Source organism: Rattus norvegicus, chromosome 10, assembly GCF_036323735.1.
Source record: "Rattus norvegicus strain BN/NHsdMcwi chromosome 10, GRCr8, whole genome shotgun sequence".
NCBI lineage: Eukaryota > Metazoa > Chordata > Mammalia > Rodentia > Muridae > Rattus > Rattus norvegicus.
The window spans coordinates 87,591,189-87,602,650 of NC_086028.1; the positions used below are offsets into that span (position 1 = coordinate 87,591,189).

At 51.7% G+C, this 11,462-nt stretch overlaps 1 protein-coding gene and 1 long non-coding RNA gene across 2 annotated transcripts; one reads left to right on the plus strand and one right to left on the minus strand.

Annotated features, from left to right (window-relative positions):
* Positions 1-4,664: 4,664 nt before the first annotated feature.
* Positions 4,665-8,852, minus strand: LOC134480880 (uncharacterized). The gene is made up of 2 exons (XR_010055815.1): positions 8,716-8,852; positions 4,665-7,903 (listed from the first exon to the last, which is right to left on the minus strand). It is a non-coding gene; the product is annotated as an uncharacterized LOC134480880 (long non-coding RNA).
* Nags (N-acetylglutamate synthase) lies at positions 7,328-11,462 on the plus strand. Its single transcript, NM_001107053.1, has 7 exons — positions 7,328-7,806; positions 8,316-8,590; positions 8,685-8,898; positions 9,166-9,346; positions 9,643-9,814; positions 9,922-10,104; positions 10,856-11,462. The coding sequence occupies exons 1-7, from the start codon at positions 7,402-7,404 to the stop codon at positions 11,007-11,009; spliced, it is 1,584 nt and encodes a 527-aa protein (NP_001100523.1). The 5' UTR covers positions 7,328-7,401; the 3' UTR covers positions 11,010-11,462.

Here is an 11,462-nt window from a genome sequence, read left to right on the forward strand (position 1 = left end):
CAGCTGGTAAACACACTGGGTAATAAGCCTGAGGACCGGGGTTGGGGATTTAGCTCAGTGGTAGAGCGCTTGCCTAGGAAGCGCAAGGCCCTGGGTTCGGTCCCCAGCTCCGAAAAAAAGAAAAAAAAAAAATAAGCCTGAGGACCTGAGTTTGATTCCCAGGATCCACATGGAGGAAGGACAGAGCCCACAAACAAGAGTCCTTTGGCCGCACAAGTTCCGTGGCATGCACGCATTCGCATGTGTATACGCACACAGGAAATTAATAAATGTAATGAAATCTACTTTAACGGTTAAATGGAAAAAGAAGTCAAACCATGGAAAAACGAAAAGAAAAAAAACTCCAGCTGTTTTGGGAAGAGACTTTGACAAGCTCAAAAGTCACAGGAGAAACCACAGCGAGAAGAAAGGCTAACGGCCTGGTGCACAGAAGCATTAGTGTAGGAAGAGGGGAATCTCAACAGCCAGCTGCTGCTGTCAACCAGGCACTCTTAGCCTCCCCTGATTCAGTTGTTCACGACCCTGGAGAATGACCTTGTAAGGAAACAGAGTCTCATGTAGTCCAGGCGGAGCGGAAAGCTTCAACACAACAGGGTCCGGGCGTCCAGTTAGGCCCCCTTGCCCGGGCCTGGTCCCTGGTACAGATCTTTCCCTCCACGGGTTGGCGCTGCGCTCCTAATCGAGTAAGCGCCTACTCCTCGGACCGAGCCACGAGTCGGCGTCTCCCTCTAGTGACCATCACTTGTAACTACATACTAAGAAATTTTAGCGCGTTCTCACGTAGTAGACACTGACTATTCATTTTTAAGGACATATTCATAAATCCTGGCACTCCGCAGGCCCTCGCTTCGCCCGTTCATTTTCCACAGAAACTTTTGAAACACCCAGTAGTTGACCATTTGTAACATTCTAACGCAAAAGACATACGTGAATTTTCCCACACAAGCTTACTGTGGTGAACAAGAGACATTCATTGTCTCTCAAAAATAAGGTAGAAAGTGAGGACCAACATCTAAGGCGATCCTCTGACGCCACACAAATGCAACAGCACTAGCGTGCCCAAACTCATATGTGTAACACACACATAACCAAACACACCCCACACTTCTTAACTTTGGCCATAGCTTACAGCTTCTTTAGGAGTTCCAAGGCTAAGGTGTTTGAGGCCCTTCCCCTATCCTGGCTTCCCCACCTCCCCGTGGAAGTCACTAGTTGATGAATTCAAGGCCTCTTCTCAGTCACTGAGGTATTCACACACACACACACACACACACACACACACACACACACACACACGCCTGGAGCTCAACCTCCTCCTCTCTTCTTGAGATGTCCCAACTGTGGATCCTGAGTGATCCCTTCAGGACTCCCACTTCTGACATACTTCTAACTCTTGGTCCGCTGTGGGCTCATGTTTCTACAGTCTCTCTTGGCAGCTGATACCCACTCTAGGGACACATTAACTGTGTCCCCTCTGTCACATGAAGTGAGCTTCATGTTGATGTGTCACTGTGAAGTGAACTTCAACTGTCAAATCCCAGAGACCTCTCCAGATAGGACCTCTCCTCTCTCTCTCTCTCTCTCTCTCTCTCTCTCTCTCTCTCTCTCTCGACAGGCCCCATTTCCAACCACCTTCTAGAAAACACCTCCCCTGCATGTGTCTGAATCCAGCCCTCACAGGAGCTTTAATGATAATGCCTGCTTCAAGGAGTCAGTGTTGGGGGCTGGAGAGATGGCTCAGTGGTTAAGAGCACTGACTGCTCTTCCAGAGGTCATGAGCTCAAACCCCAGCAACCACATGGTGGCTCACAACCATCTGTAATGGGATCTGATGCCCTCTTCTGGTGGGTCTGAAAACAGCTACAGACTACTTACATAGAATAAATAAATAAGTCTTTTTTTTAAAGGAGTCAGTGTGAAAACCATTAACGCATGGGGGACTGAATCGATATTGTGCTTACTCAGCATACCTGAAATACTGTGGTCAATTCGTATACATATACATAATGCCAGTTGTACATATACACATAATACCATATAACTAAGCCAGGTGTAATACACTTACAATCTTTTTGGGGGGGTGAGGAGTAGGGGTGGGGTTCAAGACAGGGTTTCTCTGTGTGGCCCTGCTGGCTGTCCTGGAACTCACTCTATAGACCAGGCTGGCCTTGAACTCAGAGACAGCTGCTTACCTCTGCCTCACAACTACTGGAATTAAATGCTTGCACCACCACCGCCCGACACACACTTATACTCTTAGCCCTTGGGAGGTGAAGGCAGGAGGTCAGAAGTTCAAGGACCAGTAAGATGGCTCAGTGAGTAAAGGCATTTGCCGCCAAGCTAAAGACCTGGGTTGGCCCCCTCAGGATCGATCAGCATGGTAGGAGAGCGAGCTGACTCCAGGCAAGCTGTGCTCCGACCTGCATGTGTGTGCTATGGCGACCACCGGCGTGCATGCACAAACACATTCCACATAGAGGAATGTAAAGGAAGACTTGTATTTCAAAGGCACCCAGGGCTACACTGTGAGTTTGAGGCTGGCCTGGGTTACATGAGACTCCTCAAATAAAAGAAGCAAAGAGAAAAAAGAAAGAAAAAAAAACAAAGAAGGAAATGGTTAAATGGTGCCTGGGGAAGTCCCCTACTATTTTCCAGACAACAGATTTTTCCTACGTTCCCCTGATCCCTAGATTCTCTCCCCCATTCCCTCCTTCCTCTTCTCGCCCCACCCCATCCTCCTTTTTCTCCCCTTCTTCTTCCCACCCCCTTCTAGTCATCAAAAAGCCTCAAAACTGAAGGTCAGTGTCACTTGTAATGATCTTTCCACAAAAATCCCAGCGTGGTAGGGAAAAGACAAAGCCTTTAGCACCCCCTGCTGGAATACAGTGGTAGAACACTTGGAGCTGAAATGGAGACATCATTTTCATGCGTGGCATTGAGGACGTTTATGTGTGTGTCTTGTACATGTAGAAGCCCTGTACAATAAGTGCTTTTAGAGGCTGTCCCATCTCTCCAGTCCCCTGGAACTGAAACTCTTAAGTCCATAAACCCATTTTATTTTTCACTGGACCTGTATCAGGTATTTTTGTTTAGAATTTCATGAATCTTTTACCGTTAAACCCAACACTTGTGAAGCTTCAGCAAGAGTACCAAAAACCTCAAGACAACCTGGGATACACATCAAGTCCTTGTCTCAAAAAAATCCATACTCTTGCATACTCTTTCTCCTCAGAAGAGTTATTCTGAAGCAAACTTGAGGCTTGTTTTTATTCTATTCACGAATATTCAGAATATCTATGGAAAGACACAGAGGGTGCTGGTGTTGGCTCAGTGGTTAAGAGCATGGGCTGCTCTTCCAGAGGGCCCGGGTTTGTTTCCCAGCACCCACCTGGAAGTCCACATCTGTTTGTAACTCCAGTCCCAGGGCATCTGACACCCTCACACAGATACACATGCTGGGAAAACACCAATGCACATTTTTTTTAAAAGAATTTTTTATTAAGATACAGAAGAGTGGGCTGGAGAGACGAGATGACTCAGCGGTTAAGAGCACTGACTGCTCTTCCAGAGGTCCTGAGTTCAATTCCCAGCAACCACTTGGTGGCTCACAACCACCTGTAAAGAGATCCAACGCCCTCTTCTGGTGTATCTGAAGGGAGCTACAGTATAGTCATATACATAAAATAAATTAAAAAAAAAAAAGAACTCCCTAAACAGACTTGAAAAAGCAACCTGTGGAAAATGTGAACAAGTTGGTCGCAGTTAGAGAGATTTAAAAAAAAAATACAGAAGTGCTTTAGAGATGGCTCAGTGCAAGATGTTTGTTGCAGAATTAGGGGGATCTGAGTTTGGAACCCCTAAAAAGCCAGATGGAGGTGCATGCCTAAAATCCCGGCAGTGGGGGAGGGGTGGAGACAGCGAGATCCCAGGTTAGAGTGGAGAGAGGGGGAATGACACTTGAGACTGTGTCTCACAAACAACCAAAATAAAAGAAGACAGGGAATGAGCAGACTGAGGAGTCCGCTGCGGGAGGCCTTTGCACGGTTGGAAAGTCAGGTCGCTGTTCCCATACATTACATTCATGTAGAGGCTGGCCTTCCCTAAGTAAGAAGCAGTGGGGACACAGTGGCCCCATATTCACCCTCTTGGTGTTAATCATTCACTAGGGTATACCTGGGTCCCATTGGCTGCCCGGGGCCACAGCCCTCCAGGTGGGAGCCCAGCCAGTATCTGTCAGGGGCACTGGGGTTAATGCTGAGGACACTTCCTGAATTGAATCGGTGGAATCCCCTAGTCGGAGGAGGGAGGCAGCAGCCTTGTCCCCAGGGAACTCCGGTCTGGAAGGGACCGAGATCAGGAGGAGGAAGAGATGTTTGGAAAGGAGAGACCTGGAGGGGAGAAAGGGCGAATAAACACTCAGATGCAGAAAGTCAATAGGGAGGGGAAGCTCATTGAAGGTTGGGGACCCTCAAGTCAGGGAGGAGTTTTAGGATGAGAGTTACAGCTCAAGGGATAGGCCCACCTCCTTTGGGGACTTCAAGAAGTATATGTGGTGGCAGGAGCCAGGCTGGCAGGGGCACAGTGGTCTGGTGGTACAGGGAGAAGAGAAAAATGGCTCTGGAGGGTCCACATCATGAATTCATGAATGTGTGCATTCATGCCTTTGTGTGTGTGTGTGTGTGTGTGTGTGTGTGTGTGTGTGTGTGTGTGTGTGTACGTGCCCATGCCACACACAGCCACTTCCCAGCCTTACAGCACCGCCTGTCTAGTTTTCTAAGTTGGAGAAACACCAACGAGGAAGACCCAAAGGTCAAGCTCTCCTCCCACTCGAGACTCCTGGGCCAGTATGTGTGGGTGTGTTGAAGGGACAGTTTCCAGGAAAGGGTCAGCACACTTACCCAACAGCCTCCGGAATTTTTTTTTTCATGGGTAGAACCCAGAATCTCTCACATACACCACAAAAATGCACCCCCAAGTCCAGCATGCTGGAAATAGTCCAGAATACTCAGTTGGCCATTGGGCCTCTTTTAGGTGGAACCTTGGGAAGCCTGGCCTGGGGTGGGGTGGGGGAGTGTGGTGACACATGCCTGTACTCCCAGAACTCAAGATGCCGAGGCGAGTTCCAAGCCAACCAGCCTGGTATTCAAGAGCGAAATACCTTTTCAAAACAGGCACTCGAATGTCAAGACAATGAAAACATTAGGGATGATATGATGGCCAGTGTCTGAGCTGTGTGACCTTGACTAAGTCACCTTCCCTTTACAACGAGAGAGCCCCGTTTTCTCCTCCATAACAACAGGGGACTAGACTGGATGGAGTGTACCCAGGGCATGACAGGATTAACTGGAAGCATACGGGGGAACTTTCACAGGCACACTGCTGGCCTGCGTGTCCCTGCTGATGAACTAAGGATCCTTGGCTCTTAACTAGTTCTGGGTCCCAAGGTCCCCTGGTCTGTAAATGGGGTGATATAACACCTCCCCTGGGGTCATCCTGAGGATGACGGAAAGGGGTTTCACAATGTGCGCAGGACATTCTGCCTAGGAAGATGTCACCTGGTGCTAAAGGACTGTTAGCACCGGTCACAAACTAACTTTCCAAGTTTTCAAGCCAGCAGACCATGGTCCTCCAGGAATGCAATAGGTTTGTTTTGTTCTTGTCTTATTCTTTTTTTTTAAAGATTTATTTATTTATTATATATAAGTACGCTGTCGCTGTCTTCAGATACACCAGAAGAAGGCATCGGATCCCATTACAGATGGCTGTGAGCCACCATGTGGTTGCTGGGATTTGAACTCAGGACCTCTGGAAGAGCAGTCAGTGCTCTTAACCGCTGAGCCATCTCTCCAGCTCCTGTCTTATTCTTACTCATTTTTTTTTTCTGTCTCTGGCAAGTAACAGAAGCCTTCAAGTCACAAGCCTCGTAGGGATAGATTGTAGCTTTAAACAGCCTAGAGCGTTAATAAGGACAGAGGAGTATTTGAGGCTGTGACAGTGTTCCTCAGGGTGGCTTCAGCGGCTGCGGTTGACAAACCCTGGTAAACCTGAATTCAGACAAGATTTTCTTTTTTGAAAAACAGGGTTTAGGGGGTTGGGGATTTAGCTCAATGGTAGAGCGCTTGCCTAGCAAGTGCAAGGCCCTGGGTTCGGTCCCCAGCTCCGGGAAAAAACAAAAAACAAACAAACAAAACAACAACAACAAAAAACAAACAAACAGGGTTTAGGCTGGGAGGTAGTGGCATAGGCCTTCAATCCCAGCACTTGGAGGCAAAGGCAGGCAGGTCTCTGAGTCGGTGGCCAGCCTGGTCTACAGAGTGAGTTCCAGGACAGCCAGGGTTGCACAGAGAAACCCTGTTCCTTAAAAGAAAAATAAATGAATAAATAAACAAAAGCAGGGTTTCCTTAGCCTAGGCTAGCCTTGAATTGCTTATAAAGGCAAGGGTGACCTTGATTCTGATCCTCCCGAATCCTCTTCAAGAACGTGGGGTTACAAGTATGTGGCTATCACGCCTGGTTCATTTTGTTTTGTTTTGTGTTTTTGTTTATTTTAGGTCTGTTGTTGCTGTGTTTCGGGGTTTTTTGAGCAGGATCGTGTCTCTCTATAACATGTAGACCCCCTAGCTGTCCTGGAACTCTCAATGTAGACCAGACTGGCCCTGAACTCGTGAATACTGCCTCTGCCTTAGGAGTACCAGGTTTTTTTTTTTTTTTTTTTTTTTTTTGTTTTTTTTTTTTTTTTCGGAGCTGGGGACCGAACCCAGGGCCTTGCGCTTCCTAGGCAAGCGCTCTACCACTGAGCTAAATCCCCAGCCCCAGGAGTACCAGGTTTTATATTTTGAGGCAAGCCCCTCTCCAGCCCCACCGCTATGTAGCCTATGTTCTCCTGGAACTCCCGGCAATCCTCCTGCCCCAACCTCCCAGGAGCTGAGAGTACAAGTATGTCACACCAGGTCCTGCTTGACAACAGGACTTCGTTTGCATCCATATGCTGCAGTGAGGACCACACCCCGTGTTCAACCTTCCCGGACTCTTTCCAACTCAAGTCACTTGCATGACCCTGGCAAATTCGCACAAACATCTGGGATGTCTGAGCGCTTTCTAGAACCAGCATTTTGGTAGCAGATTAAAGAGCTCCACCACTCTAAATCTGACCTTCGTGACCCTCGCTAATGGCTCCAGTACCCCCACACACAAGGGACAGAGAAGTCTAGAGGCGCCACCCTCTGGTCTATGACTTGCCACACCCCAAACGCACCCAGAAGCCACTCCGGGCCTCCTATCCCGCCCCGCCCCGAGTCTGATCCAGCCCAGCTCAACGGCAAGTTAAGAACCCCTAGTGTTGTGCGCTCCAGACCGACCGTCACCTGTGGGTGGGGGAGACCAGTGGGTTTAGTTGTCGTCATGGCGACGGCGTGGGTGGCCACAGCCCTGCGATCTGCTGCGGCGGCCAGAAGGCTGCGCAGCCCGGGTGGACCTGGGGGCTCACGGAGACTGAGTGGCAGCGCGAGGCGGCGCGGGGCGAGGAGCGCCAGCCCGGGACGCCGGCTCAGCACTGCCAGGGCTCACGTAGAGGACAACGAGGGCACTAAGGGTCGTGTCCAGTCTCCTGCCGTCGAGGAGCCGCCGTGGACACCTCTTCCAACCCCCCTCGAATCTCCTGCGCCTCCTGCCGGCAAATCACTGGTGCAGCGGGACATCCAGGCCTTCCTGAATCAGTGTGGTGCCAGCCCGGGGGAGGCACGGCACTGGCTCACACAATTCCAGACCTGCTATCATTCGGTGGACAAGCCCTTCGCCGTCGTGGAGGTAAGTCTATCCGGGTGTCGTCGTGTCACTGCAAGGAGACGGTAGCTGCTCAATAACACGTCGTAGGTCTCTGCACGTTCGTAGGGTGCCTGCGAACCTGGAGCGCAGGGGTGCTGCGTTAGTGCTGGGGATGGATGGAGGAAGCCTTGAGGCTACGAAAAGCGCGCCTGGCGCTAACGAGAAAGCTGGGAAGCTCAGTACTGCAGAAGTGATGTCTGAGAAAGGCCTCTCACCGTGAACGCAGTTAGGGGTTCAGTCGGCTGAACTGTCGCACTACCCCTCCCCCCAAGGTGTCCCAGAGTCCAAGGCCGCTGGGAGGAGCCGAGGGAGGAACATTAGTGCTAGATAAGGGGGTGGCTAAGACCCAACGGGCAAAGGGCGGAGCAGTTGGCCAAAAGTGGGGCCCAATGGCCCCTGAGTAAAAGGTGGTCACTGAGAGTCCTAAGGCCCGAGTAGGAACATGCGGCTTAGAGCCAGTGTCGTGACCCAGAACGTCCACTCTTGTACAGGTAGATGAGGAGGTGTTCGGGTGCCCGCAGGCGGTATCCCGCCTGGCTTTCGCCCTAGCCTTTCTGCAACGCATGGACATGAAGCCGCTGGTGGTCCTGGGGCTGCCGGCCCCGACGGCCCCTTCCGGCTGTCTCTCCTTCTGGGAAGCTAAGGCACAGCTTGCTCAGAGCTGCAAGGTGCTGGTGAATGAACTACGGCACAACGCGGCTACTGCTGTGCCCTTTTTTGGCGGCGGATCAGTGCTGAGTGCTGCGGAACCAGCTCCCCATGCCAGGTTAGTGTCAGCCCAGCCCACCCTGGCATCCTCAGAGCAGACCACTATGCTGGCCCTGCCCTGGGCCCACTCGAGCACCACATCTGGCCCACAGCTACGGTGGCATCGTCGCGGTGGAGACAGACCTGTTGCAGTGGTGCCTGGAGTCCAACAGCATTCCAATCCTGTGTCCCATTGGGGAAACGGCTGCGCGCCGTTCGGTGCTTCTAGACTCGCTGGAGGTGACTGCGTCTCTGGCCAAGGCTCTGCAGCCCACCAAAATCATCTTCCTCAATAATTCAGGCGGCCTGCGGGATACCAGTCAGAAGGTGTGCCCCTCTCCTGTGTCGCCTTATGACACTAGGCAAGACCGAGTCCCCCTGCCCTGTGTCCCCCTGCATGACTCCACAGCAGGCTACAGTTACTCTCAAGCCAATAGAGTAGGAAGAGCTAACAGAAGATCATAGAGGGGGGTTGTTCCTCGGCGCCCAGCAGAGGAGATAGAAGTTAAGTGGTCACAGAGAGGTCCATAGGACTGGGCCCAGTTCCGTATGGGTGTGTATCTGCTGGAGGCTCATCTTCTTCCTGGGACTTAGATCCTGAGCAATGTGAACCTGCCCGCCGACCTTGACCTTGTTACCAACGCTGAGTGGCTGAGCACCAAAGAGCGGCAGCAGATTCGGCTCATCGTGGACGTGCTCAGCCGCCTGCCGCACTACTCCTCCGCAGTCATCACAGCCGCTAGCACGCTGCTCACCGAACTCTTCAGTAACAAGGGTGAGATCTGTGAGAAGGTGGGCTGGGCTGAGTCCCAAGGGTGAGCGACGGCAAGACTTGGCTGAGGGCCAGCAGGAGTGCCCCGCCCACCCCACTCCCGCCCCCACCTCGGCTGAAAGCTGTAGAGAGAGGCCCCACCAATGGCTTCCCGATGCTGTCGATACCTGAGGCAGGCAAGAGAACTCAGACAGCGGGGACTCGAGTAAGGAACTTGAGAACTAGGGAGATGGCAGAAAGCACACCTAGCGGTGGACCTGACTCTGGCCCAATCTAAGCGTTCTCTCTAATCTCCCCAGGCTGTGGCACCCTGTTTAAAAATGCTGAGCGGATGCTGCGTGTGCGCAGCCTGGACAGCCTGGACCAGGGCCGCCTAGTGAACCTAGTCAACGCTAGCTTCGGCAAGAAACTCCGAGAAGACTATCTGGAGTCACTGCGCCCACGGTTACACTCGATCTATGTCTCTGAGGGGTGAGCCTCCGGGGCCCCAGAGGGTCCTGAGCGGACCGTAGAGGTTGGGGGGCGGGCAACTTTAGGCCAAGGAGAGGTTTTAATCTGCCTCTCTCCCGCTGCGTCAGGTACAACGCGGCAGCCATTCTGACAGTGGAGCCTGTACTAGGGGGCACCCCGTATCTGGACAAATTTGTAGTGAGCTCCAGCCGCCAGGGCCAAGGTTCCGGACAGATGCTGTGGGAATGCCTTCGGAGGGACCTGCAAACGTTGTTCTGGCGCTCACGGGTCACCAACCCCATCAATCCTTGGTAAGCCCAGCCAGCCGTGCCCCGGGCTTCACCAACAGCATAGCTGGGCATTCCCTCCTTTTACTATCAGAGAAAAGTCTCTCTGGGGCTGTGGTGACACACACCTTTAACCCAGTGCTTGAGAGGCGGAGCCAGGTGGATCTCTGTGAGTTCAAGGCCTGCCTGGTCTACAAAGCTAATCGTGGACCACCAGGGCTACAACCCCTGTCAAAACAAACAAACAAACAAACAAACAAACACCCCTCTAGAGTCAAGGTCACCTAGTGACATTCTTCTATCCCAGATTTTTGTTTTCTCTGAAGCAAGTGGCATCCAATTAGGATTCTGATAAGCCTCAACCCAAGCTCTTTCTTCTCAGGCTTGGGTGGCAAGCTCCTAGCTCTAGGGCTGTGTCTCTAGGGAACACCCAGCCCTTTCATTCAGCAGCCCCCACTCACTGGAAAGGGACAAAGGAGCAGCCCCTCTGCTCCAGGCAGAGGGAAGTTATGGGGTGGGGGTAAGCAGGGATGTCCCTGATCTCACCTTCCTCGCTGTGAGATCCTGGCAAATTCCCTAACTGAACCTGGACTGCTGTTTTGGGGAAATGACAATATAGGCTTCACGAGCCACTCCAGCTGCTATGCCTAAGATAAAATGACAGACCTTTGGTCCTAGTGGGGCATCCTGTGAGTAGGCTACTATCCTGAAAAACCGGAGTGAGCAGAGAGCACCAACCTTGTTCCAAAGCTGACCCCTCTGCCTCTGCACCCAGGTACTTCAAGCACAGTGATGGTAGCTTCTCCAACAAGCAGTGGATCTTCTTCTGGTTTGGCCTAGCCGACATCCGGGACTCCTATGAACTGGTCAATCATGCCAAAGGGCTGCCAGACTCCTTCTGCAAGCCAGCTTCTGACCCAGGCAGCTGACCCACCATCACCGGCCCTGTAAATCCTGGGACAGTCAGGATGGACCAAAAGCCATACCTGCTGGGGGTGACCCCAGGCAGCTAGGGGAGGAAGCTGCACCATGTCTGCTGAGGGACACCGGAGTAGAGCGACCACAGAAAGAGTGAAGCCAGCTAAAGACTCTGCTCCAAAGTCAAACCAGATGGCCTTCAATGTTCAGCCTGGGGAATGGGACTAGGAGAGCCTTCCAGGGCTCTACTCAAGGTAACCTTAAGGGGAGGCCAGTGTCAATGGCCTCTGGGCTGTCTTTAGGCTCTGTTGTCTTACATAGAGTCTAAGCCTGCCTGATCTGCCACTCATTTGGGTCTCGAAATTCTTCAGGAGGCCTTGATTAAACCAAAAAATGCTTGTCTGATTCAGTCACACTTGTCTCAAAAGACAAACTAAGAAAAGTTTAATTACAGGAAGGACTTC

Excerpts from the sequence above, each read along its gene's own strand:
- Nags (NM_001107053.1), top strand. The coding sequence starts at position 7,402 with ATGGCGACGGCGTGGGTGGCCACAGCCCTGCGATCTGCTGCGGCGGCC. Across the intron at positions 8,591-8,684 it reads GAACCAGCTCCCCATGCCAG|CTACGGTGGCATCGTCGCGG; the intron begins GTTAGTGTCAGC and ends TCTGGCCCACAG. Across the intron at positions 9,347-9,642 it reads CGAACTCTTCAGTAACAAGG|GCTGTGGCACCCTGTTTAAA; the intron begins GTGAGATCTGTG and ends TAATCTCCCCAG.